This window comes from Poecilia reticulata, chromosome 3 (assembly GCF_904066995.2).
Source record: "Poecilia reticulata chromosome 3, P_reticulata-male-v2, whole genome shotgun sequence".
NCBI lineage: Eukaryota > Metazoa > Chordata > Actinopteri > Cyprinodontiformes > Poeciliidae > Poecilia > Poecilia reticulata.
Window position 1 is genome coordinate 35593880 of NC_088832.1, and position 27710 is coordinate 35621589.

The window sequence follows — 27710 nt, forward strand, 5'->3', positions numbered from 1 at the left end:
CTGTAGATCTATAAATCTATAACTCTAGATCTATAAATCTATAACTGTAGATCTATAAATCTATAACTGTAGATCTATAAATCTATAACTCTAGATCTATAAATCTAACTGTAGATCTATAAATCTAGATTATATTATCATTTACAGAAATAACTTCTGGTCTAATTTGTCATCCAGCCTTTGTTATGGTGACAGGCCTGTTTGAGTGTAACCTTTGACCTCTGCTCTGCGGCCTGCAGAGTGACTGTTTCTCACACTGTCCCGGTTCTGGTTCTGGTTCTGCCTGACCCGGCTGCCGGTGAGCAGGAAGCGTAAGCGGCGGTTAGGATGTCATCAGCAGCGCTAATGAATTCCCTCCTCAGCAGCTGCGATGCTAAAGTCTGAATCAAAGCTCATTCGGCACCAGCAGCGTGACGAGGAGGCGGTAATTAACCGGAGCGGCGCCGCGGCTCCCTTGGCTCACTGCGAACTGGGTCACCGCCAGACCCAGAGGTTCTGCACAGGAAGCCGATCCGGAGGAACCAGGTTGAGGTTCTGCTGTGATTGGCAGCAGGAGGCGGTTTATTCTCCGCTTGCCGAGGCGACTTGAACCCAACGCCTGGTGATGAGTCCGGCGGTTCCACCCACAGCTCCATCACCTCCATCACCTCCATCACCTTCATCACCTCCATCACCTCCATCACCTTCATCACCTTCATCACCTCCATCACCTCCATCACCTCCATCACCATCACCTCCATCACCTTCATCACCTCCATCTCCATCACCTCCATCACCTTCATCACCTTCATCACCTCCATCACCTTCATCACCTCCATCATCTTCATCACCTCCATCACCTTCATCACCTCCATCACCTCCATCACCTTCATCACCTTCATCACCTCCATCACCTCCATCACCTCCATCACCTTCATCACCTCCATCACCTTCATCACCTCCATCACCTCCATCACCTTCATCACCTCCATCACCTCCATCACCTCCATCACCTCCATCACCTCCATCACCTTCATCACCTCCATCACCTCCATCACCTTCATCACCTTCATCACCTCCATCACCTTCATCACCTTCATCACCTCCATCACCTCCATCACCTCCATCACCTTCATCACCTCCATCACCTTCATCACCTCCATCACCTTCATCACCTCCATCACCTTCAACACCTCCATCACCTCCATCACCTTCATCATCTTCATCAGCTCCATCACCTCCATCACCTCCATCATCTTCATCACCTCCATCACCTTCATCACCTCCATCACCTTCATCACCTCCATCACCTCCATCATCTTCATCACCTCCATCACCTTCATCACCTCCATCACCTCCATCACCTCCATCACCTTCATCATCTTCATCAGCTCCATCACCTCCATCACCTCCATCACCTTCATCACCTCCATCACCTTCATCACCTCCATCACCTCCATCACCTTCATCACCTCCATCACCTCCATCACCTCCATCACCTTCATCATCTTCATCACCTCCATCACCTTCATCATCTTCATCACCTCCATCACCTCCATCACCTCCATCACCTTCATCATCTTCATCACCTCCATCACCTCCATCACCTCCATCACCTTCATCATCTTCATCACCTCCATCACCTCCATCATCTTCATCAGCTCCATCACCTCCATCACCTCCATCACCTTCATCATCTTCATCACCTCCATCACCTTCATCATCTTCATCACCTCCATCACCTCCATCATCTTCATCACCTCCATCACCTCCATCATCTTCATCACCTTCATCACCTCCATCACCTCCATCACCTCCATCATCTTCATCACCTTCATCATCTTCATCACCTCCATCACCTCCATCATCTTCATCACCTCCATCACCTTCATCATCTTCATCACCTCCATCACCTGCATCATCTTCATCACCTTCATCACCTCCATCACCTGCATCACCTGCATCATCTTCATCACCTCCATCACCTCCATCACCTTCATCACCTCCATCACCTTCATCACCTCCATCATCTCCATCACCTTCATCATCTTCACCACCTCCATCACCTGCATCATCTTCATCAGCTCCATCACCTTCATCACCTCCATCACCTGCATCATCTTCATCAGCTCCATCACCTCCATCACCTTCATCACCTCCATCACCTTCATCACCTCCATCACCTCCATCACCTTCATCACCTCCATCATCTCCATCACCTGCATCATCTTCATCACCTTCATCACCTCTATCACCTGCATCATCTTCATCAGCTCCATCACCTCCATCACCTTCATCACCTCCATCACCTTCATCACCTCCATCACCTCCATCACCTTCATCACCTCCATCATCTCCATCACCTCCATCACCTTCATCATCTTCATCACCTCCATCACCTGCATCATCTTCATCAGCTCCATCACCTTCATCACCTCCATCACCTGCATCACCTGCATCATCTCCATCACCTCCATCACCTCCATCACCTTCATCATCTTCATCACCTGCATCATCTTCATCAGCTCCATCACCTGCATCACCTCCATCACCTGCATCACCTCCATCACCTTCATCATCTTCATCACCTGCATCATCTTCATCAGCTCCATCACCTTCATCACCTTCATCACCTCCATCACCTGCATCACCTCCATCACCTTCATCACCTCCATCACCTTCATCACCTTCATCACCTCCATCACCTTCATCACCTTCATCACCTACATCACCTCCATCATCATCACCTCCATCACCTTCATCACCTCCATCACCTCCATCACCTTCATCATCTTCATCACCTCCATCACCTTCATCACCTCCATCACCTCCATCACCTTCATCACCTCCATCACCTCCATCATCATCACCTTCATCACCTGCATCATCTTCATCACCTCCATCACCTCCATCACCTTCATCACCTCCATCACCTTCATCACCTTCATCACCTCCATCACCTTCATCACCTTCATCACCTACATCACCTCCATCATCATCACCTCCATCACCTTCATCACCTCCATCACCTCCATCACCTCCATCACCTCCATCACCTCCATCACCTTCATCACCTTCATCACCTCCATCACCTCCATCACCTTCATCATCTTCATCACCTGCATCATCTTCATCAGCTCCATCACCTTCATCACCTTCATCACCTCCATCACCTCCATCACCTCCATCACCTTCATCACCTCCATCACCTTCATCACCTTCATCACCTCCATCACCTTCATCACCTTCATCACCTACATCACCTCCATCATCATCACCTCCATCACCTTCATCACCTCCATCACCTCCATCACCTCCATCACCTTCATCATCTTCATCACCTCCATCACCTTCATCACCTCCATCACCTTCATCACCTTCATCACCTCCATCACCTCCATCACCTTCATCACCTCCATCACCTCCATCACCTTCATCATCTTCATCACCTCCATCACCTTCATCACCTCCATCACCTCCATCACCTGCATCATCTTCATCACCTCCATCACCTCCATCACCTCCATCACCTTCATCATCTTCATCACCTCCATCACCTGCATCATCTTCATCAGCTCCATCACCTTCATCACCTCCATCACCTGCATCACCTGCATCATCTTCATCACCTCCATCACCTCCATCACCTTCATCACCTCCATCACCTTCATCACCTTCATCATCTTCATCACCTCCATCACCTCCATCACCTTCATCACCTCCATCACCTTCATCACCTTCATCACCTACATCACCTCCATCACCTTCATCATCTTCATCACCTCCATCACCTCCATCACCTTCATCAGCTCCATCACCTTCATCACCTCCATCACCTCCATCACCTTCATCATCTTCATCACCTCCATCACCTTCATCACCTCCATCACCTCCATCACCTCCATCACCTTCATCACCTTCATCACCTCCATCACCTCCATCACCTTCATCACCTTCATCACCTCCATCACCTTCATCACCTCCATCACCTCCATCACCTCCATCACCTGCATCATCTTCATCACCTCCATCACCTGCATCATCTTCATCAGCTCCATCACCTCCATCACCTCCATCACCTTCATCATCTTCATCAGCTCCATCACCTTCATCACCTCCATCACCTGCATCACCTGCATCATCTTCATCACCTACATCACCTCCATCATCATCACCTCCATCACCTCCATCACCTTCATCACCTCCATCACCTCCATCACCTTCATCACCTCCATCACCTCCATCACCTTCATCACCTCCATCACCTCCATCACCTCCATCACCTCCATCACCTCCATCACCTTCATCATCTTCATCACCTCCATCACCTCCATCATCTTCATCAGCTCCATCACCTTCATCACCTCCATCACCTCCATCACCTTCATCATCTTCATCACCTCCATCACCTTCATCACCTCCATCACCTCCATCACCTTCATCATCTTCATCACCTCCATCACCTTCATCATCTTCATCACCTCCATCACCTCCATCACCTTCATCACCTCCATCACCTCCATCACCTCCATCACCTTCATCACCTCCATCACCTCCATCACCTTCATCACCTTCATCACCTACATCACCTCCATCACCTCCATCACCTTCATCACCTTCATCACCTCCATCACCTCCATCACCTTCATCACCTCCATCACCTCCATCACCTTCATCACCTTCATCACCTCCATCACCTCCATCACCTTCATCACCTCCATCACCTCCATCACCTTCATCATCTTCATCACCTCCATCACCTCCATCACCTCCATCATCTTCATCAGCTCCATCACCTTCATCACCTCCATCACCTCCATCACCTTCATCATCTTCATCACCTCCATCACCTTCATCATCTTCATCACCTCCATCACCTCCATCACCTCCATCACCTTCATCACCTCCATCACCTCCATCACCTCCATCACCTTCGTCACCTCCATCATCTTCATCACCTCCATCACCTCCATCACCTCCATCACCTTCATCACCTCCATCACCTCCATCACCTTCATCACCTCCGTCACCTTCACCTCCATCACCTCCATCACCTTCGTCACCTCCATCATCTTCATCACCTCCATCACCTCCATCACCTCCATCACCTTCATCACCTCCGTCACCTTCACCTCCATCACCTCCATCACCTTCATCACCTCCGTCACCTTCACCTCCATCACCTCCATCACCTCCATCACCTCCATCACCTCCATCACCTTCATCACCTCCATCACCTCCATCACCTTCATCACCTCCGTCACCTTCACCTCCATCACCTCCATCACCTTCGTCACCTCCATCATCTTCATCACCTCCATCACCTCCATCACCTCCATCACCTTCATCACCTCCGTCACCTTCACCTCCATCACCTCCATCACCTCCATCACCTCCATCACCTTCATCACCTTCACGCTCTGACTCTGAGGTGAAGCTGCTTCTTGTCACTGAACCAGGAACGGGTTGATTCCCACAGACAAACTTTCCAGCTCAGATCTGCAGGTTTGCTTTGCGTCTCAAAGCTGTTTGGTGATAAAGAAGTAAAACGATAAATCCAGATCCCTGAATGGTTTGGGGATCCCTCAGGGCTCAGCACCGGGTTCACTTTATGTCCTTCTCTGTCTTTATTCCTCTGGCCGACACTGAGAATCTGAAGGTAAATGAGGGCCACATTTTTTATATTCACGTTCTTTTTACCAGCAGAAAGTCTGATTTGTGTGGAGTTGGGCTGTGAATCATGTCTGACACCCTCAGGTTTGGTTTAAAAGACAAAAACTGCAAACCATGTTTTAAAAAAGTTTTTTTTTTTGACTGGATTTCTGTGTTTATTCTCAGCAATAAGAACAAGAGTCCACTTTTATAGTCAATGAAGCAAAAAATACTTTTATTATTATGTTGCTTTCTCTTTGCTAATATTAGTTTTAGTTTGGCAGGCAGGAGCCACAAAAAAACACTTCCTGGACCACAGATGGCCCCCGGGCCGCGCTTTGGGCACCCCAGCTTTACAGATTCTGTTTAAAAATGTGGAGAAAATTCATATGAAATGAAATGAATCCTGTTTTGGTAGAAATGATTCAGTTTAATGATCATGATTAGAGTTTAAAGTGTGAAACTGGGATGATTGAGAACATAAAGCTCAATGATTTATGATGTAAAACTTTTAATTTGAAATTATTAAGAAAGAGCTAATAAAGATTCCCACCTGGATCTTCAATTTTTCATGATAAAATCATAAGAAATGCAGAATAAACCATTGAAAATATAATAATAATAATGATAATAACTGGAGACCTTCTGGAACACAAAGTCAACCAATTAAAAATGTGACAACACATAAAAGTTACTTTTACAGAATAATTGGTGAATTCGTTCAGTTAAAGCTTAAAAACGGCTCCATTTAATTCGCATTAAAACTTTTTAACTTTATAATGTTTTTAAATCCAACATCTGAAACTCCTCCTTCAGTTTAATGTAATAATAATAAACACAGGCCCTAAAAGGCTGAATGTTGATTTTCTGTCTGGATTTACTTAACAAAATCAGAACCTGATAGAAATCAGATGAGTTAATGAATGGAAACGCACCTGAAGGCAGTTTAGAGGGACCAGTCAAAGCCCTGTTGCTGCAAGGCGTCGTGCTAACTGCTGCAGCGTTCAGCCTGACCCCTGAAATTCTGCTAAAGTATTTTATTTTAAAGTGTCTCCTCATTCAGAGCATCCTTGTGGTGTTTAGCTCAGAGGTTTTGCTCTGCGTGTCTCCAGTGTGTCCCAGCGGGAAGTTCGGCAAGGCCTGCGCCGAGGCCTGCGCCTGCACCAACAACGGCACCTGCAACCCGCTGGACGGCTCCTGCCAGTGCTACCCCGGCTGGATCGGAGACGACTGCTCCAAACGTAAGACAGACACCACTCAGGGTCCCTTTGGCGTAGTCAAAGTCCCAGAGACAAACACAGACTAACAGATGTTACACCCAGGTTCTTGTTCTCTGACATCGTTTTAGCAGCTCTTGAGTTTCGCAGGTCAGAGTTGGACACCAGCCAAACGTTGACTGATGAACTTCAGTTAGCGTTTGGTGTTTTCCCTCCTGATAGGCGGGAAAACATTCGGTTTGATTTTAGACCAAAGTGGCAACATTTCTTCCATTTTTAGCTGCTGCGGTTTTCTTTCCCAACCTGTTCCCCTCCTGGCCTGTGGGGGCGCTGCACCAAGAACCACTGAAGGAAACGACACAAAAACCTCTGAAGACCCTGAGAGCAACTTCCTGTTTCACCAGATGGAAACAAGATGGAGGATTTTAGCGGTTGGAGGATTTCTCTTTAGGCTAAAGACCAGGAGCCATTTCTGCTGCTAGCGCTAGGCTAGCATGTTAGCTTTGGTTGTATTTACCCAGAATGCCCTGCGCTGTAGTCCACTTCCTGCTTTTGGAGCGGTCTCTGGTCCGCTTGGCGTTCAGATTCAAACAGAACCAGAGTTCACTTCAAACGGACCCAGACCGAGGTCAGGAGGACCAGAGGTCAGAGGTCGATTAGCATTCACACCTCACCAACCAAACCAGTTTCTGGAGTCGTGTGAAAGCAGATTAAACACGGCTGGTGTGAACGCCGCTGCCTCACGCTCTGGTTTCTCTGGCAGCGTGTCCTGCAGGGTCCTGGGGTCCAGACTGCCTCCACCTGTGCAACTGTCACAACGGAGCCGAGTGCAGCGCCGCGGACGGAGAGTGTTCCTGCAGCCCCGGGTGGACTGGACTCTACTGCACGCAGCGTACGCCCCACACACACACCCACCCACACACACACACACACACACACACACACACACACACACACACACACACACACACACACACACACACACACACACACACAGATTGAGCCCAACATGCTGCACAGCTGCTCTGCTCCAGCTAGCTGGAACAACATCACCATCTAGTGGCAGATTGTTAAACTGCAGCAATGATCACAGGAACATAGAAAAGTTACTGATGTTCTAATTTAAGGTGTTTAAAAATAAATGATTCAAACTTTTAAAACCTCCCTTTGGAAGGAGATTCCTGCTTCTAAAAGTATTCATACGCCTTAAACGTTTCACCCATGTTATACTGGTCAAAACAATCATTTTTATTATATTTAATTGACACAAAACCTCATAACTCTGAAGCGGAAGGACAATAAAATGTGGCTTTCAGCATTTATTGGGAATCTGAAAAGTGTGGCATGCTTTTGTTTTAAGCGCCATCTCCCCCGCAGGCTGCCCGTCAGGTTTCTACGGCGCTCAGTGTTCGGAGGTTTGCCGCTGCCAGAACGGCGCCGACTGCGACCACATCGGCGGCCATTGCTCCTGCAGGACGGGCTTCATCGGGCCCAGCTGTGAGCTCAGTGAGTCTCCGCCGCCCGGCGTCTTCCTCAGCGTTTCTGGACGCGTGTGAGACGTGGACTCCTGTCTTCCAGAGTGTCCGTCAGGGACGTTTGGCTACGGCTGCCAGCAGCTCTGCGAGTGCATGAACAACGCCACGTGCGACTACGTGACGGGAACCTGCTACTGCAGCATCGGCTTTAAGGGCATCCGCTGCGACCAGGGTGAGGCTGCCGCTCCGCTTTTCTCCATTTTAAAAACAAAAGAGCAGCAGCTCAGCCCAAACGAGAAACCACAGAAAAATACACATTCTCATCATTTTATAGTTAATAAATACTGGAGACAAGATGGTGGACACGTGTTCTCCATGTTGTTGTTTACATCCAGCACTTTGTTGACAACTTGACAGCTAAAAACAATAAGATTTGTAGTTTGATCCACTTCCTCTAAAAACCCTCCATCCCATAATGTCTGGAGAAGAACCTCATGCTTTATGTGTGAAGCACGGCGGTGGAGGAATGATGACAGGAATGACAGGAGAAGTTCTGACCAAAAGTAAATCAGGCAGCAGAAACAGCAGGTCAAACAGGAAATGTTCCTTCAGAATAAAAGCATGAAACCGTGACAGCTTCCTGTGTGTCCTCAGCCGCCCTGATGATGGAGGAGCTGAACCCGTACACCAAGATCAGCCCGGCTCTGGCGTCGGAGCGGCAGTCGGCCGGCGCCGTGCTGGGCATCGTCTTCCTGCTGCTGCTCATCATGGCCATGCTGGTTCTGGTGGTCTGGTTCCGGTACCAGTACCGGCAGCGGGAGAAAGGCCAGCAGGCGCCCAGCGTCAGCTACACCCCCGCCCTGCACATCGGCTCCACCGACTACTCGCTGTCAGGTACGACGGATCAGAACCGACTGGGGCTGACGCACGGCCAGAACCAAACAGAACCAAATGACGGGACTTCCTGGTCATTTCTCTGGTGTTTAAAGTTATTTTAAGGTTGTTTTAAGGTTCATGTGTGGTTATTGGTGATCAAACTTCCTGATCCGCATCTCATTTCTGGTTTTCCTTCCTGGAATCCGTCCAGAACCAGAAGGTTCTAATAGGTCCATTTTACTCCAGTACCACATGCTTTAACATGGACGTTTCATTCAAAATTAAATAAATACTACTGTTAATAAATAATAAACATTTAATAAAATAAATAAATGTCCACATGAAATAAAATAATACATTTAAAATATTTATTTTAATGGGTAATTTACTTTACTACAGTTTATTTATTTTGGGATTTAATGATTTATTCAAGATATATTTATTTCATAATTCATTTATTTTGGGCGGAGTCTTCTCTAGGGGCGGAGTCTTCTCTGGAGGCGGAGTCTTCTTTCAGGGGGCGGGGTCTTCTCTGGGGGCGGAGTCTTTCTGGGGGGGCGGAGTCTGCTCTGGAGGCGGAGTCTTCTTTGAGGGGGCGGAGTCTGGTCAGAGTCAATTAAATACCACTTCAGCTCCCCAATTTAATATTTTTTACATTTCATTTCATGGAGACATTTTTTATTTAATGGAATATTTATTAATCATTTATTAATAACAGTATTTATTTAAACTCCATTCTTGTATCATTTTGTGTGATGTATGAAAAATGCTTCTAGTTCATAAACAGTGGATAGTTTTCATGGGATTGCTTGGAGGTGAAACGCAGAGTGAGGTTGGATCAGGAGTCTGAGTCAGGCTGACGTGCAGCAGCTGCAGATGTTGGTGTTAATGTGCGGCGGCAGCAGGGCTGCAGTGTGCAGGCCTGCTCTCCTCTGCAGACTCGTCTCCCAGCAGCAGCTCCGCCGCCGCCGGCTGCTTCTCCAACCCCAGCTACCACACGCTGGGGCCGTGCGGCTACGCCGCGCACTACGCCAAGCCGGACAAGAAGAGCGCCGCCCAGGTGGGTGGAGGACAAAACGCTCAACACACAGATCAGAACGACTCCATAAGGACTTTATGGAGCTAAATTAGGGCCATAAAGTTTGTTCAAAACAAAGATAAATTGAAAATGAAAAAAGTACTTTTGAAATATTTTTTCTGTTTCACATTTTTCTTTCAGTTTCAGATATTTCTTTTGAGTTGAATCTTTTTCTCGGTCAGCCGCTGCGCTTGCTAACGTGTCGTCGGTTTCCTTCCCAGATGAAGCCGAAGAAGAGATTCAGGAACAGCGCTCCGGAGTGGGGCGCCTACTGCAACCTCACTGATCTGGGTCAGTTGGTTCTGCAGCCTGTAGATCCGGACACGAACACAACCTGGAGTCCAGGAACGTTAGGAAGGCCAAACGATCCAGCAGCATAAACGTCTCACCTCTTTGATATTTGACAGTTGAAGGATTTTAGCTTCTTTCATTGAGTAAAAATATGAAGAAATCTGGACCAGAATGAAGTCCCATCATTTACTTTCTTCCTTTTGGAAAAACGATACCTTTAGGAACAGTTTTCCAGAGATGCTAATTATGAATTAGTTCTGCTAACAGGAAGTTCTAAACCATCACTGTAATTAGAGGAAGCTAATGCTAATGCTAATGCTGAAGCGCTAAATTCAACCATGTTGAAACTCCACATGTCACCAGGAGACCTTGGAGAGGCTCTTAGAATGGATGCTTGTATAAACATATGCTGACGGCCTCCCCGTCTCTGGAGCGCCGCCCTGCTGGACGTCTTGGTCAAACCCCAGGACATTTATCTCTGGTTTTCTGCCGCGTCTCTCCTCAGGAGTTTACTGCATCGACCGGCGCCTCAGTTACCACCTGGAGCCGCCCTGCAGAGGTACGGCGTGGCGGGCACCGACCTCCTGACCTCTGACCTCTGACCTGCGGCTCCTTGTGTTTAATAATGTCCTGCATGTCCTGGTGACCTGCTGCACCTGAATGCTGCTGATTCACACCTGGTTTCCTGAACTTACTGTCTCCACAGGACAAATATTCCCTCTGTGTTTTATCTGCTCTTCTTCATTCCTGCTGGGAAAAACTTTTCCAGCATCGCCGTGTTTCCTATGTGTTTCCTCCATCTTTCCTCCATGTTTCCTCCGTGTTTACTATGTGTTTTCTCCATGTCCTGATTACAGGTTACCATGGTAACCAACAAGCATAGCTCCAAAAATGTGAAATTCTGAAAAAAAAAATGTTTTAAATTAAAAAAAAAAAGTTGTCCTTAATTTCAGAAAGTTGAACAAGTTTTGATTAATTTGGCCCAACAGAAAATGAAAACACAAAATTAAATGTAAATGTTGAGAAAATAATTAGTGAATTCTTGGAAAGTTGAGTGGAAGGACGAACGTAAATATCAGGATGTTTTAAACAGAAAAGTTTGTCTTTTTGCTCTCAGTGCTGGACTTGAGGTCTCCATAGATTCTGGTTCGGCCCGTTTGCTGACCTGTCAGGCACAGAACCACCTGGGTCACTGGACCTGGTTCTGGTACCGTTAGCAGTGGGTCGGTACCAAGTCCTGACAAAAAATTAAATCCGCATCTCTGTAAAACTCTCCAGCAGAAGGAAGCATGGGGAACTCTGAATGTTCTTCTGGACCAGAACCAGAACCACCACCTGGACCTCCAGCTGAGGTTCTGGTCCTCTCCAAGCTGTTGTTATCCCCGTTGCTGCTGCATGTTTTCCTTCCACTCAACTTTTTATGGATTATTTTTCACAATACTCTAAATGTTGGGGTTTTATTTCCTGAAATCATGAGAAATAAAAACTGAATCCGTGTCTTTATGTGGCCTTTCGTTACCGTGACGACGAGGATCCATGTTTGTTTGTAGTCGATCTTGGATCCGCCGTGCAGCTCAGTGTGAACCGGCGACGTTCAGAGCTTCTTTCTTTAGACGCGTCGTGTGTCAACATGCTGACTGTCTGCGCTGATGACGTTTGGGTCCCGGTTCGCCTCGTGACCAGCACAGCAGCTGGGTTGGTTTTATTTTAGCAGGTTTTCTGCGGCGACACGATTCGTATCGAATGGTTCTGGTCGGAGTCGGGTGGATCAGAGCAACTCGATCAACCAAACCGGTTTCTGCTGCGTTTATTAAAACTCGACACACCAAATGAAAGATCTGCTAAACCTGTTTGTCCCTCTGCATCCGGCAGCAGGTCCAGATCGTCCTGCAGGGCCGGTCCAACGTTGAACGAGGCCTTGATTCAGGGGCCCCATCAGCACCACTGGCAGCGTTTCACTGGTTTAACTGACCAGGGGTCAAATCTAATCTAAACCAAGCTGCATTAATGAACAGCTAAAACTCAGAAGATTAAACTCGGAGCAGCAGATTGTTGCTATGGTAACAAAACAATCTGGCTGTAAAGATTGTTCTTTGAACTTTTACAACGTAAACTTTCCAGCTCCTTAAAATCTTCACGTTTAAACAATTTGAAATCTTTTCATTTATCTGCTGAAACCATTAAATCAAGTTCAGCTGCACTGATATTCTCTAAGCTCGTTTATGCCTGGGGCCGGCTCTGCATGTGACCAGCATCACTTCGTGTTTTTAGATCCACCAACTGCTGACTTGATTTGGATTTAACAGAATTTAGATTTATTTTAACCCCTTGTGTGTGGGGTCGTTTGGAAACACAAAGGGTTAAATGTACTTTTCTGATTTGTTGTTTTTAAGATTCTGTAATTCTGGTTTAAGTGTCGGTGATGTCATCCAGTCAATAATTACCCAGTAATATTTTATTTTATATGAACTTTTAGCCCAAACCTCGGCGCCGGGCTGAACCGGTTCTCCTGCTGAACCGGTTCTCCTGCTGAGCCGGTTCTCCTGCTGAGCCGGTTCTCCTGCTGAACCAGTTCTCCTGCTGAGCCGGTTCTCCTGCTGAGCCGGTTCTCCTGCTGAGCCGGTTCTCCTGCTGAGCCGGTTCTCCTGCTGAGCCGGTTCTCCTGCTGAGCCGGTTCTCCTGCTGAACCGGTTCTCCTGCTGAACCGGTTCTCCTGCTGAGCCGGTTCTCCTGCTGAACCGGTTCTCCTGCTGAGCCGGTTCTCCTGCTGAACCGTTCTCCTGCTGAGCCTGTTCTCCTGCTGAACCGGTTCTCCTGCTGAGCCGGTTCTCCTGCTGAGCCTGTTCTCCTGCTGAGCCGGTTCTCCTGCTGAACCGGTTCTCCTGCTGAGCCGGTTCTCCTGCTGAACCGGTTCTCCTGCTGAGCCTGTTCTCCTGCTGAGCCGGTTCTCCTGCTGAGCCTGTTCTCCTGCTGAGCCTGTTCTCCTGCTGATTCTCTCTGAACTTCAAACTTTTGCACCATATAAAATTATCTTTTTTGTGGCTTCCAGGAGTTTTGTTTCTTTAATTTGCATTTTAAAGGTCTAAATGTTGAACGGCGAAGCCCCGCCCCCCCTTCCTGACGCCGTGTTTCTTCCTTCCTGTGTATTTTCCAGACTACATGAAGGGCTCTCTGTCCAGCACCTGCTCCCTGAACAGCGAGAATCCGTACGCCACCATCAACGACCAGCCGGCGCTCTGCAAGCACGCCGAGAGCAGCTACGTGGAGATGAAGTCGCCGGTGCATCACGAGCACGCCACGCGCTGCTGCTCCGCCGCCATCATCAGCGGCGGCGGCGTTCCGCCCGTCAGGAACGTCTACGACATCGGTACGGAGACGGCAGCTCCGTCAGAATCCGGCTTCACTTTCGCATTAAATGCATCAAACAGAGTTTAGGAAATATTCAAAACCTGGAAAAATAATATTGATCATGTAAAATATGATTTTGATTAAATGAGCTTCAAAGTTAAACAATTTCATCAAATTTTCTGTTGTGGCAGAAATTATCTTCAATTATCTTCTGTAAATATAAATAAAGCAACAATCAGACGGACGGATTGTTTCCGTCTGTCTGATTGAAGGAGTGATGCTGCGGGCCGGCTCGCCCTCCCGCTGCCTGAATGAGGGAATCACCATAGCAACCAGTGGCTCAGTTGTAGAAATGTAGCAATAAGCAATAAATTGATCACATAATAAATTGAAAACAATGTTTCTGTATTTCTACCAAAAATTGGAGGATAAAAGTTTTTTTTTTATTTTGGTCTCAACTAAAAAAAATTTTAAGGGAATTTTTGTTCACATTGATTTCATAATTAATTATATTTATTGTTTCTGTTGTTTTGGTTATTTTGGATTTTTAAAATGTCTTCCAGTGTTTAATGTTCATCAGAATTAAAAGTTGATATTTCAGAATGTGTTATTATTATGACTTTAATAAATTACAATATTATCATTTATCTCCATTTATGGCCCAGCAGCATTTGTCACGGTGCCAGGTCAAAGGTCAATCAGTTCTTCTTTCTCCTCCGTCCATCAGAGCCGACCGCCGGCGCCGCGCTGCTCCCCGGTTACCCTCAGAACCCGTACGACCTGCCCAGGAACAGCCACATCCCGAGCCACTACGACCTGCTGCCGGTGCGGCCCAGCCCGACCCGCAGCATCACCCCGCCGCCGCCCGGCAGCCCCACCAGCTCGCTGCTCTGAGCCCAGCGCCCTCACTGGGACGCTCCCAGTTCCACCAGTTGATTTCTTCGTGGCTGTGTTTGAACTTGATGAACTGAACTTCCCGCAGAGGGAAGACGTGACGGATCCGCTGTTCAAAGGAACTGAAGAACTGAAAGTTCCTGAACCGTCGGCGCCGTTTCTCCAGACAGGAAACCTCTTTGGGAACATTTCTGCTATTTTTACACAGTTTCTTATTTCCTGCTCACATCTAGCAGGAATCAAAGTTTCTCTTTTCTATGTTCTAGATATATCTGTTCTAGATATGGACTTCTGGATATTGTTGTGCTTTTCTCTTATTGTGTTGAGCTTCGTTCTCCTGCATGCCAAAGAAAGATAGAAAATATTGAGAAAAGCCCGATAGTTTTTCTGCTGATGTTTTGGTTGATAATCGCCATGTGACTCAAACACCTCCGACCTGCAGGAGGCGCTGCTGGTCGACCTCCGACCTGCAGGAGGCGCTGCAGACAAAACCTCTCCAGTTTCTCTCCTTCAAAAGTGGAAAAATCGTAGCAAAGAGTCGTTTCCAGAAAACGCTTCACTCTCTTTTCAGACGGATGAAACCGGTGCAGCTCTAGCGCCACCATCAGGTTACAGCCGGATCTCATCTACAGTTCACGGCTTTAGAGCAGAATGTGCTGAAAGGTCAAGGTTCAAACCGGAAACAGGGAAAGTTCCTTCAGGCCAGGAGGGAAAATCAGGGAACAGAAACAAAGATGAACAGAAATAATTTGGATGATTCAGCCTGACAGCAAAACATGGGATTATTTTAAAAAATTTCACAAAATGATTAATTTCAAAACGGTTCCAAATTATTTTGTTTAAACTTAAAGACGTAGCTTCCAAACTAAAATATTTAGCTCACTACCTAAATATGTAATTATAAGCTACAGATTTAGCTTCCTAAATAAATATTTAGTTTGGAGCAACACTTTTAGCTTGTTTATCTATTATTTAGTTTATTCAGCCACAACTAAATATTTAAATTGAAGCTAAATATTTAGCAGCTTTGACACTTAAATTAATGTATAACATTATGAAAATCTGACTTAGAAAAATGAGCGGCCATTTTTCTTTTATTACAGGCTAAATAACCCAAATTGTTGCAGTAAACTTTTGACTGGCCGGATCCGGTGGGATGGAGGAAGAGTTGATGTTAAGAGACGGGAAAATGAAATCCTGAATCCACCTGACATGAGTTTTTCCACTCGCTCCGTGACGCCCTGGACAAACGGAAAACCATCATTTCCTGTTTCACCTTCACGGCTGTGGAGGCAGCAGCTGTTAGCTGAAGGTTTTTTTGTTAAGATCTCCAGACTTACCTCTAAAAAAGTGAACATTTTCTTTTTGTATTTAACAGGGTGAACATTTCCTCATGCATAGAAAACATGCATACGGGTTTCCATACTTGTGTCTTTCCTGTTGATTTATTATGAATCTTATAAAACCTCCACTTCTGCAGGTCATGCAGTGAGGGAACCTTTGGTTTGTTAAAACGCTCTCAGACCGGATCTTTTTACTGCAAAACCACCGTGATCGATTTTTATCTGATCCGCTGATTGTAACATCTGTAAACAAAAGAGCAAAAAGATGGAACCCGAGGACTCGGCCTTGAGGCATCCCGAAACTAATCCGTTTATCTGTGGAAAGGTGCGGAAGTTCAGCCGCGGCAATAAGAACATGACAATCAGATGTAAAACTGCTAATTTTGTGTTTTGATTCCTTTTTTAAAAATACTTTCCTGTTCATCTCTGACAGAGAAATGTTTGAATAGATGTACCGACTGCTTTGTTTTCCCCACTTCCTTACCTGAATAAAGTCGGCCTGACTCAGGGGGGCGTGTCGTCATCATCGGTTATGTTCAACAACGCAACTTCCGCTTCTGAGCTTCTGCTACGACCTGTTAGCAAAAACATGCCGGACATGTTGACCGACGTGTTTCTCCTCCAAACCTGAAGTTACATCTCTGGTTAAAAAACAAACATGTCGCCCATCATGTCCGAAAGTCTGCAGCAGCTGTGTGGGTCTTAGAGAAGAAGAGTTTAGGTGGCGGGAGCTGAATCGTTGTGGATGGTAACCATGGTAACGGTTTGCGTTCCCAGCCAACTGCCTGACTTCACGTCACGGCGCAGTTACAACGCAATGACGTCACAGCTTCCGGCTGAAAACCATGAATTTGAAAAAAAAAAAAAAAAAAAAAATTAAATGTTGAAAGTACATTTTAAAAATATGCAAACGTCACGATGTCCGACGTGTTGCCGGTCTGCGTGTTAGCTTGCTAGCTACTAGCCGAGATCCAAAACTGTTCCGAGTCGCTGCGTGATGCAAAAACTAGAGAAAGAATAAATAACTGAGTTGATCAGCAGGTTTATGACTGGTGCGCTTTATTAAGATAAACTGATAACTTATATAGACACAATTGTACAATTCATTGGTCTGTACAAAACAAAACCATTCGAGTCGCGCCCACGCTTCGCCGTCACACCTGGTGGAAATGACGTCATTTCATTCTGGTGTTTTCACTGAAATTACAGTCAGTTACAGGATTCAATAGAGTAAAAAAAAAATAAAAAATTCAACACAGGTTTTAAAAAAACAACAACAGAACCAAAGTGAAACACGATCAGGACCAGAACTCAGAGAAAAGGAATCAGTTCGTCCAGAGCTGCCCTCTACCAAACACACACACACACACACACACTCCTGGGTTCAAACTGCAAGCACAACACACACTCAGGGTTTGAGCTGGACCGGACCGGACCGGACCGGACCGGACCGACCCCGTCGGCGCGTCACGCTGCCCACCAGAACCTTCTTCCAGCAGGAGGAATGAGAATGTCGGCTATGTAAGGCGAACGACAGAAAGCCATGCATCGTGTCGAATCAGAGGCAGCTCGGTGTAACGTAGGCGTCATGTGACCGGGCAGGGGCGTGGCCATGAGGCGGGGGCGTGGCCATGGGGCAGGGCCATGAGGCGAGGGCGTGGCCATGGGGCGGGGCCATGAGGCCGGGGCCCGGCTGCATGGATCCGCCCGCCTCATGTGGTTCTAGTTCTGGACGTGCAGAAAATCAAACTTCAGCTAGAAGAGCGTGTTGTTAGGAATCGGTGATCGCCCGGCTCCTCTCTCTCCTGCTGCCACGGATTCTGGGAAAACGCCACGCAGAGTTGGCTGCACAGGAATGTCATCCGGGAAAAAGATTAGCGTTTCAGTCCTTCATTTCTCCAGAAGCGCTCGGCTCTGCATAGTCGGAAAAACGTGACGGATTAATTCTAGTGATCCAGGTGGAGCCTGGCGATGCGGCGCGATGCGGCGGCGTTCCCGATCGGACCGCGCGGCGCCGCCTCCACAGTACATTGCACTAAAGAGGAGGAAGGGGGCGGGGCTTAAAAGCGGAGATACGATGTGCTTTACGGTGATTACATGAAGGAAGGAGACGAGAAAAGAATCACATTCATATTTTAAGACATTTCAGTGACATGTCAGCGCGTCTACAGTAATGAAATCTATCGTGATATGAAATGCGCCTGCCGTCCTGCAGGGGGAGGGGGGGGCCCACGTTATGTACTGGTGGGGTCGGGGGTCAGGAAGGGGTCAGGAAGAGTTCAGGTCGCAGGATTGAATCTGCGTCTCGATCAGGCAGTCTGTTTGGGACGGTGGGGGGGCGGGGGTCACGGAGGGGGGCAGCAGCGGGTCCACGGCCGGGCTAGATGTTCTGACAGCACTGCATCTTTGGCTTGTTCTCAGTGGGCTGCACCTGGATGTTGACCACGTTGTTGCTAGGCGACATGTCGCTCTCCTGGCGCTCCGACATTTGCTTCTGGGAGACGATCCGGTAGATCTCTGCGGGGGCGAGGAAACGGGTCACTAAACGACACTGTAACATTTACTTCTGCTCATCCTGACGACGACCAATAAACAGACCTTCGTCGTCATGGAGACGACTGCTGACCGAACAAGAGCTAAACACACAGAACCAGAGCTGAACTTTAGCTCAGTGGTCCAAACAATCAATCGACTTATGACTGTTGATTGTTTATGCGATTAAAATTTGTCTGATTAACTGACAACGTCAGCCTATGTTGTAGTTTGGCCTCCAGCCAGCAGAGGGCGCTGCTGGTAATCCTGAAGCAGAGCCAGTTGATACAGAAACAAACCTGGTGGAGCCATAACAGAACCGGAAAGAAAAATGGTCCAAACAAAGTCCGGTGTGGGGTGATAAATCCCCTTTATGCAGTTCTTTTTAGAAATATAAATATCACGTTAACTTAGCATCATTTCGCTAAGCTACGAAGGCGTAGCGACAGAAAAACAGAGAAAGCAGAAAAATTATGACGTCACAAATTAAAGTTTATTTTGAGGACAAACTTTTCAAAGTTTTAACATTAATTAAAAATCAACCAGATGGTACTGATGCATGAATATCTGTTAATTATTTCATCAATTTCATCTTTTTTCAGCAACCTAATACATTCCTGGTTCGCCATATTTAATACATATATTTAAGCTTATTAATGTGAAAAATTTATTCAGTCAGCATTTAATACAGCCGACAAAATAGTTAAAATTTAATTGGCTTATTTTTAAATAAAATTGTGAAAAAATTAACCATGTGGGTTTTAATAAAATCAATCAGATCAATCGCCTTCAGAGAAACTCGATCAATAACTGGTTGATGGATGGATCCCACACTTCCTGTCATAGTTAATGAGTCGTTGCGCCTCAGTCTCATCCTGAAGCTGTAAACCCAGATGGTCAGCTGACCCACATTCCTCTGGAAGTCAAACAGCCGTCAGAACGTCCAATCAGACGCTGCGATGTTCCAGCCAGCTGCACCAATCAGACGCTCAGAGATAAGCTAGCTGCTCCGCGTTAGCTGCAGCTAACAGCCTCATAAAGCTCTGATAAGGACAGCGGACACGCCCGTCCCGGACAGCGGGGGACGCGTTCTGCTGACAGGGACAAAGACGGCCCATAAAGTCAGAGCTCACCTGTCAGGATGGTCTGGAAGGCCGTCTCCACGTTGGTGGAGTCCAGCGCCGACGTCTCCAGAAAGGACAAACCGTTTTTCTCTGTGGAGGAAAGTGGAAGAGACGTCTGTGAGACGTGTGACCAGCGGGACGGGTCGTCCCCGTTTCCGTCCTGAGGCTGGATCTGGACTGACCGGCGAAGGCGCGGGCCTCGTCGGTGGGCACGGCGCGCAGGTGGCGCAGGTCGCTCTTGTTGCCCACCAGCATGATGACGATGTTGCTGTCGGCGTGATCCCGCAGCTCCTTCAGCCAGCGCTCCACGTTCTCGTAGGTCAGGTGCTTGGCGATGTCGTAGACCAGCAGCGCCCCCACCGCGCCGCGGTAATACCTGCAGCGTCACGGCGAAGAACACAAGCATCACCATCATCATCATCATCATCACACAGTCAGACTGTTACTGGAAAAATCTCTCAGCTGTGGAAACAAACATTAACATGTCGCATGTTTTTCATATTTCCCATCAGCCACTTGGCCCGAAGCTTTTGAGCCTTTTAAGCGATAATTGAAATAAAATGACTCATTATGTGTTGATCATCCTATTAATTCAACTTTAAAGTGATAATATGGAGCAAAACCAGAAACTGAGTTTCACGGCAGTCATCAACAGGAGATGAAGATGTGAGACAAAAGGACAGTTTTGGTTAGCGTTAGCATTAGCTTCTGCTAAAAGTTTTTATATGCTTAGTGGTTCAGCATTAGCTTACACTAATTTTTTATGCATGTAGTGATAGCTTCTGCTAATTTGCTAATGTGTTTAGCAGTTTAGCATCAGCTTCTGCTATTTTTTATGTGATTAGCGTTAGCTTCTACCATTTTTAAAGAGATTAGCAGTTTAGTGTTAGTTTCTGCTCATTTTTTTGTTTAGCGGTTAGCCAGAAGCTTCTGCAAATTTTTTGCACTTAGCGACTTATGTTAGCTGCTATCAGTTATTTTGTGTTTAGCCTTAGCTTCTGCAAAACTGTTTTTGTTCAAAATGTTTCTATTGATAAATTCAACAGAACTATAATACACTGTACAGCTTCTGCTAATTTCTTATGTTTAGCATTAGCTTTGGCTAATTTCTTATGTTTAGCATTAGCTTCTGCTAATTTCTTATGTTTAGCATTAGCAGAACTAAGATTCTTGTTCAGCAGTGAACTTAGTGGTTAGCTGTGATTAATAACTAGCTCTTTGCTCTTTGGTGGCCATCTTGAAAACAAAGAATGTCGATATGTAATTATAACTGCTATGAGTCCAACTATGTATGATGTCACAGTCACACCAAAAGTACTGATCTCAGATAAATACTGGAAAAATTTGTGCAAAAATAATTTTTTCTTTACGATCATCTGAGTCAAGTTGAGTTCTTGGATCTGCATGTGACAGATTTACTGAACTATTCGCCATCAGAGCTGTGCTGCATGAACAGGAAGTTGTTATTAATAAAAGCGTAAAGCCTTTCTGAGCAGCTCCCAGCATGCCTCGCTGGACTCACGCTGACGTGATGGCCCGGTAGCGCTCCTGGCCCGCCGTGTCCCAGATCTGGGCCTTCACCGTCTTGCCGTCCACCTGGATGCTGCGCGTGGCGAACTCCACGCCGATGGTGCTCTTACTCTCCAGGTTGAACTCATTCCGGGTGAAGCGGGACAGCAGGTTGCTCTTCCCGACGCCCGAGTCTCCGATGAGGACCACTGCCGCGCAGAGAGCAGAGTTACAGGCCGGCCCGCTTCCTGGTTCTGGTTCCGCTAAACTAGTATTATGGGATGGCCTGTTTTCCCCAAGGAGCACTTGAGAACTGCTGCGCGAACATTTATTTCCCCTGGAAATAACTTAAATTATCCAAACGGTTGAAACTATAGAAGCCCATTTCTATCATTAAGAAAACCTTCAACAGGAAGAGTCAATTACAACAATAAAACTCATAAGAGCTTCAGTTTTAGTAATTATGGCCTTAAAAATCACAATTCTGACGTTTATTCTTGTATTAATGACCCGGATCATTATTTCGTCCCAGTGGACAGACTGGTCTGCAGAGGACGGAGGCCCAGGAGGGACAAACATCCCTCTGGTGTCTCTGAATTTCCAACATTGTGAAATTAAAAACCAACAAACATCCAAACTTTCCTCTGTGATTTTATGGCTGAACGCTGATTCTGAGATTATGATCCACTTGTTGTTAGGATTTAATGTTTTCAGTTTATTTTACTGAATTCACGATTAACAATGTTTACATTTCTTATAGGAATTTGATTCTATGAAGCCTTTGCATCTTTTACAACAAACTGACTGGAGATTTAGTTTTATTTCACTTTTTTTAATTATTATGCTACAATAAAACCAGCTGAAAACGTGGCTGCGCAAAAAAACTAAACCTTCACAACTTTCAGCTTTGAGCCTGTTTCACAGCCTCAAACTTCCAGCTGGATTTTATGTGACAAACCAACAGAAAGTAGAGCAAACCTGAAACGATTATCTGAAAAGTGTGGTGTGCATTTATATTCAGCTCTGCAGAACCTCATCTGTAGTTTCTCTCCTCCCGCGCTGAGTGAATGCACATGAAAACATCTCCAGCTCACTCAGCCTGCATTCTTTCCAATGCTTCTTAGTTTGATTTAGGTCTGTACTTTGACTAGGCCACCCCATATGGCTGAAAGTTCAGAGTGTTTGTACTGCTGGGAGGTGAATCTCCATCCCGATCTCAGGTTTCTGCTGCCTCTATTTTCATTGAGGGACAAGATTCACATGCACGCCACACTTTTCAGATTTCTACTTGTCAAGAGAAAAACAAATCCCATAAAATCGGATTGTAGCAAAACGGGTTGAGCTGAAAGGGTGTGAATACTTTTGCTCTGTCCTGCAAGTAAATAAACACATGAATGTTAATGTCAGCAGCAGTTAATAGTGTTTTTTAATCAATCTCTGCTGGACCTTCCCAGAACCTTTCCCACCCGAACAGAACCGACCCGTTCCGGGCTCAGGTTCTGGTCCCGGGCCCAGTTAAAGGTTCCGCCGGATGCCCGGTCCGGACCCCGGCAGGATGATAACGGTTCAAGGTGTGTCCGTCCCACAGCCAGCCGGCTAGCCCGAGCTAACTGCTAACACGAACCCAGAACCGCTGGGTCAGAAAAGAACTGCTTTGCTGTGTCAGAATCTAACCGGAGCCGTTCGGGCTAACACCCACTGACCACCCGTTCTGACCCGGTCCAGAGAGCCCGCTGGGGGTCCGAGAGTCAAACGGAACACAAAAGAAAAGGCTGGTTCCGTTAGCTGCCAGTTAGCCTGGGAGATAACAGCGACGGGAACACGACCTACCTTTGAACAGATAGTCGTACTCATCGTCTCTGGTGCCCATCGTGTCAAAAAGAACAGGTTAGTCCGATATTTGATTTATTAAAAAGTGAAAATCGGGAATCTTTCTGACTTTCCAACGGGAATCTGTTTGGAATCTGGACGTCCCTCCTGTCTTCTTCTTCGCTAGAATCCAGGCGGGTGAACACTCCGCCCCCCCTGGTGGCCAGAAGAGGAAACTGCATGTGCGCTGCAACTTTACTTTAGGAGAATACCAGGTCAGCTGCTTTACTTTGTGACAAAAAACACCTTTTTACAAAATAATGAAAGTTAAATACAAATATTTAACAGTCATTAACAGGCGTAGTTTTTAAATAAATTTATTGTCAAGTTGAGGGAAACAACAGAACGTAACAGAAATTCTTGGAATTTGATTCTCTGATAGTTAAATTCCTACACAGGAAAACTTAACAAGCAGTCATCAAATAGAAATAAATTTATAAACAAAGACAGAACATTTGAAAAATACAAAATAAATCAAAGATTGAACCAGCAACCTTCCCACTGAAGGATGACATTTAATCCATTAATGTATGTAATCTGCTTCACTAAATCTGGTTTTATGACAAAAAAACATTCAGGTTAACTCTAAATTACTGATTCCCATTTTTCCCAACATTTACAAATAAATCCAGTCTCTTCTAATAGTTGTGCTTTATGATTTATCAGAATCATTTCATGACTGTAACCCTAACTGAGCATTACATTCAGTTTAATGTTAATACAGATCATCAACTAAAACCTTTATTTTTTCCTCTGTGACTTAGAATGGAAACATTTTCTCATAAAACAGTGCAACGCAATGAGGCAAGAAGCAGACAGGTGAAACTCAGTGGTTTACAATTAATTTACAATAAGAAAAGCCAAACAGTCATAAACTGACTGAATCATAAACTATCAACAGGAGGAAAACAGATGAGAAAAGGAAGATCTGACCTGGAATCCAGGTCACCGTCTGTGTTTCTATTACTAAACTTTTCACAAAACTTTGTCAATAATCCATTTATTTAAAAAAAAAACACACAATTGCAATAGCAGAGTTTCCATTGATTAAAAACACAAGTAAAATCAGACGTGATTAAGTTTAAGGCATTAAATCATCCTTCAACTACTTCCTGTCTTCTTCTTCTTTTTCTTCTTCTTCTTCTTCTTCTTCGTGGTTTGCGTCAGCGGCAACATCCGGTTGTTGATCATGTGACCCGTGTGACGCAAAAAAGTTCTTCTGCTGCAACCAAATAAACCACTTCATCCTGGCGCCAAAAGTTTTTATCAAAAATTATTTTTTTTTCTAAATTGTATGGAAGCCCATTTCCGCCATGAAAAAAAAGAAGCTAAACAGGAAGTCATAATTATGAGATTTAAAGTCATAATTTCGACTTTCAAAGTCATAATTATGACTTTCAAAGACTTTGAAAGTCGAAATTATGATTTTAAATCTCATAATTATGACTTTGAAAGTCGAAATTATGACTTTAAATCTCATAATTATGACTTCCTGTTTAGCTTTTTTTTTTTTTTCATGGCGGAAATGGGCTTCCATAAAATTGCCATGTTTCCATAAAGCAAATTTATCTTGAAAATGTCAAATTGTGCAATTATACGATCAATGTAAAAGCAGCTACTGCAGCTGAACTGAGGAAATGGCTGTTATATTAACCAGGAAACCCGAAAACTTGAGTCTTGACAGCAGAGAAGATCCAGAACGAACCTCAGGGACGTGTCATTCATTTCTTCTTGTTATCAGGGAAAAATTTCTTCCAGTTAATGTTCTGCAACACAAAGTTAAGAAGCATTTTCAGATTTTAGCAGCAACATATTTACGCCTCATTTCCACTGCGCGGTGCGGTTCGGGGTTTTATGGGCCCACAGATCCAGGAGAGCGTTCCCAGTTTACGACGCCACAGAGAAAAAAGAGCAAATTTACACCAAATATCTCAGAAATTTTCAAGGAAAAACAAAGAAATTTCTGAGCCTCAAAGATCGAAAATTCTGAACGTGTGAAACTCTGAAATTTCCAAGATTTTTTCTTGAAAATTTCAGAGATTTTTTGGGGGAAATGAGCCAATGTCTTCTCTCCCTTCACCGGCTGTAATACTCCGTTGCACCAGTAGGGCGGCGTTACACCAAACAGGTAAAATGGCGTCAATTTAGTGCGACGGGAAACACGAAGCAAGCAGCGACGTTGTTCTGTCCCCAGTCAGTGAACCGTGGATCCTAACCGTGCGGTACCACCACCATCTGGACCTGCTGCAGACCCGGGAATGGTACCAGACCCGGGAATGGTGCCACCACCATCTGGACCTGCTGCAGACCCAGGAATGGTACCACCACCATCTGGACCTGCAGCAGACCCAGGAATGGTACCAGACCCGGGAATGGTGCCACCACCATCTGGACCTGCTGCAGACCCAGGAATGGTACCACCACCATCTGGACCTGCTGCAGACCCAGGAATGGTACCAGACCCGGGAATGGTACCACCACCATCTGGACCTGCAGCAGACCCAGGAATGGTACCAGACCCGGGAATGGTGCCACCACCATCTGGACCTGCTGCAGACCCAGGAATGGTACCACCACCATCTGGACCTGCAGCAGACCCGGGAATGGTACCAGACCCGGGAATGGTACCACCACCATCTGGACCTGCTGCAGACCCGGGAATGGTACCAGACCCGGGAATGGTACCACCACCATCTGGACCTGCAGCAGACCCGGGAATGGTACCAGACCCAGGAATGGTGCCACCACCATCTGGACCTGCTGCAGACCCGGGAATGGTACCAGACCCGGGAATGGTACCACCACCATCTGGACCTGCTGCAGACCCGGGAATGGTACCACCACCATCTGGACCTGCTGCAGACCCAGGAATGGTACCAGACCCGGGAATGGTACCACCACCATCTGGACCTGCTGCAGACCCGAGAATGGTACCAGACCCGGGAATGGTACCACCACCATCTGGACCTGCTGCAGACCCGGGAATGGTACCAGACCCGGGAATGGTACCACCACCATCTGGACCTGCTGCAGACCCGGGAATGGTACCAGACCCGGGAATGGTGCCACCACCATCTGGACCTGCTGCAGACCCGGGAATGGTACCAGACCCGGGAATGGTACCAGACTCGGGAATGGTACCACCACCATCTGGACCTGCAGCAGAACCAGGAATGGTGCCACCACCATCTGGACCTGCTGCAGAACCAGGAATGGTACCACCACCATCTGGACCTGCACCAGACCTGGGAATGGTACCAGACCCGGGAATGGTACCACCACCATCTGGACCTGCAGCAGACCCGGGAATGGTACCAACACCATCTGGACCTGCACCAGACCCAGGAATGGTACCAGACCCAGGAATGGTACCACCACCATCTGGACCTGCACCAGACCCAGGAATGGTGCCACCACCATCTGGACCTGCTGCAGAACCAGGAATGGTACCAGACCCAGGAATGGTACCAGACCCAGGAATGGTACCACCACCATCTGGACCTGCTGCAGACCCGGGAATGGTACCAGACCCAGGAATGGTACCACCACCATCTGGACCTGCAGCAGACCCGGGAATGGTGCCACCACCATCTGGACCTGCAGCAGAACCAGGAATGGTGCCACCACCATCTGGACCTGCAGCAGAACCAGGAATGGTGCCACCACCATCTGGACCTGCAGCAGAACCAGGAATGGTGCCACCACCATCTGGACCTGCTGCAAACCCGGGAATGGTGCCACCACCATCTGGACCTGCAGCAGAACCAGGAATGGTGCCACCACCATCTGGACCTGCAGCAGAACCAGGAATGGTGCCACCACCATCTGGACCTGCAGCAGAACCAGGAATGGTACCAACACCATCTGGACCTGCTGCAGACCCAGGAATGGTACCAGACCCAGGAATGGTACCACCACCATCTGGACCTGCACCAGACCCAGGAATGGTACCAGACCCAGGAATGGTACCACCACCATCTGGACCTGCTGCAGACCCGGGAATGGTACCAGACCCAGGAATGGTACCACCACCATCTGGACCTGCTGCAGACCCGGGAATGGTACCAGACCCGGGAATGGTACCAGACTCGGGAATGGTACCACCACCATCTGGACCTGCAGCAGAACCAGGAATGGTGCCACCACCATCTGGACCTGCTGCAGAACCAGGAATGGTACCACCACCATCTGGACCTGCTGCAGAACCAGGAATGGTACCACCACCATCTGGACCTGCTGCAGACCCAGGAATGGTACCAGACCCGGGAATGGTACCACCACCATCTGGACCTGCACCAGACCTGGGAATGGTACCAGACCCGGGAATGGTACCACCACCATCTGGACCTGCTGCAGACCCGGGAATGGTACCACCACCATCTGGACCTGCACCAGACCCAGGAATGGTACCAGACCCAGGAATGGTACCACCACCATCTGGACCTGCACCAGACCCAGGAATGGTACCAGACCCAGGAATGGTACCACCACCATCTGGACCTGCAGCAGACCCGGGAATGGTG

General features: G+C 46.9%; 4 protein-coding genes and 1 long non-coding RNA gene across 8 annotated transcripts in view; 2 read left to right on the forward strand and 3 right to left on the reverse strand.

The window, feature by feature from the left end:
* The window catches only part of LOC103460131 (multiple epidermal growth factor-like domains protein 11), a 114993-nt gene extending 98332 nt beyond the window's left edge, over positions 1-16661 (forward strand). For 2 of the 3 annotated variants that reach the window (XM_081605650.1, XM_081605651.1), the window contains 10 exons: positions 6744-6872; positions 7612-7740; positions 8226-8354; positions 8427-8555; positions 8978-9217; positions 10105-10259; positions 10499-10568; positions 11074-11127; positions 13723-13935; positions 14644-16661. In XM_081605650.1, the coding sequence (XP_081461776.1) occupies positions 6744-6872; positions 7612-7740; positions 8226-8354; positions 8427-8555; positions 8978-9217; positions 10105-10259; positions 10499-10568; positions 11074-11127; positions 13723-13935; positions 14644-14810 (1415 nt within the window). In that variant the 3' untranslated portion in view covers positions 14811-16661. The remainder of the gene's footprint in view (positions 1-6743; positions 6873-7611; positions 7741-8225; positions 8355-8426; positions 8556-8977; positions 9218-10104; positions 10260-10498; positions 10569-11073; positions 11128-13722; positions 13936-14643) is intronic. The other variant, XM_081605652.1, reaches the window with a different exon arrangement.
* Positions 1-27710, reverse strand: part of LOC103460101 (voltage-gated potassium channel regulatory subunit KCNG4-like) — a 258663-nt gene that overhangs the window by 54599 nt on the left and 176354 nt on the right. The gene's annotated exons all lie outside the window — the stretch shown is intronic.
* Positions 17191-23336, reverse strand: rab11a (RAB11a, member RAS oncogene family). Its single transcript, XM_008402109.3, has 5 exons — positions 23149-23336; positions 21332-21527; positions 19992-20185; positions 19819-19899; positions 17191-18670 (listed from the first exon to the last, which is right to left on the reverse strand). The coding sequence occupies exons 1-5, from the start codon at positions 23186-23188 to the stop codon at positions 18534-18536; spliced, it is 648 nt and encodes a 215-aa protein (XP_008400331.1). The 5' UTR covers positions 23189-23336; the 3' UTR covers positions 17191-18533.
* The window catches only part of LOC145551201 (uncharacterized), an 8112-nt gene continuing 3714 nt past the window's right edge, over positions 23313-27710 (forward strand). The window contains exon 1 of the long non-coding RNA XR_014087043.1: positions 23313-23402. This is a non-coding gene — a long non-coding RNA (uncharacterized LOC145551201). The remainder of the gene's footprint in view (positions 23403-27710) is intronic.
* sh2d7 (SH2 domain containing 7) overlaps positions 24684-27710 on the reverse strand; it is a 10277-nt gene continuing 7250 nt past the window's right edge. Inside the window, exon 6 of the mRNA XM_081605656.1 lies at positions 24684-24953. Within this exon, the coding sequence (XP_081461782.1) occupies positions 24909-24953 (45 nt within the window). The 3' untranslated portion in view covers positions 24684-24908. The remainder of the gene's footprint in view (positions 24954-27710) is intronic.

Coding starts and splice junctions, on each gene's coding strand:
- rab11a (XM_008402109.3), bottom strand. CDS start 23,188: ATGGGCACCAGAGACGATGAGTACGACTATCTGTTCAAAG. Junction 19,900..19,991: donor CGAGGCCCGCGCCTTCGCCG/GTCAGTCCAGAT, acceptor TTTCCTCCACAG/AGAAAAACGGTTTGTCCTTT. Junction 18,671..19,818: donor CTTCCAGACCATCCTGACAG/GTGAGCTCTGAC, acceptor TCGCCCCCGCAG/AGATCTACCGGATCGTCTCC.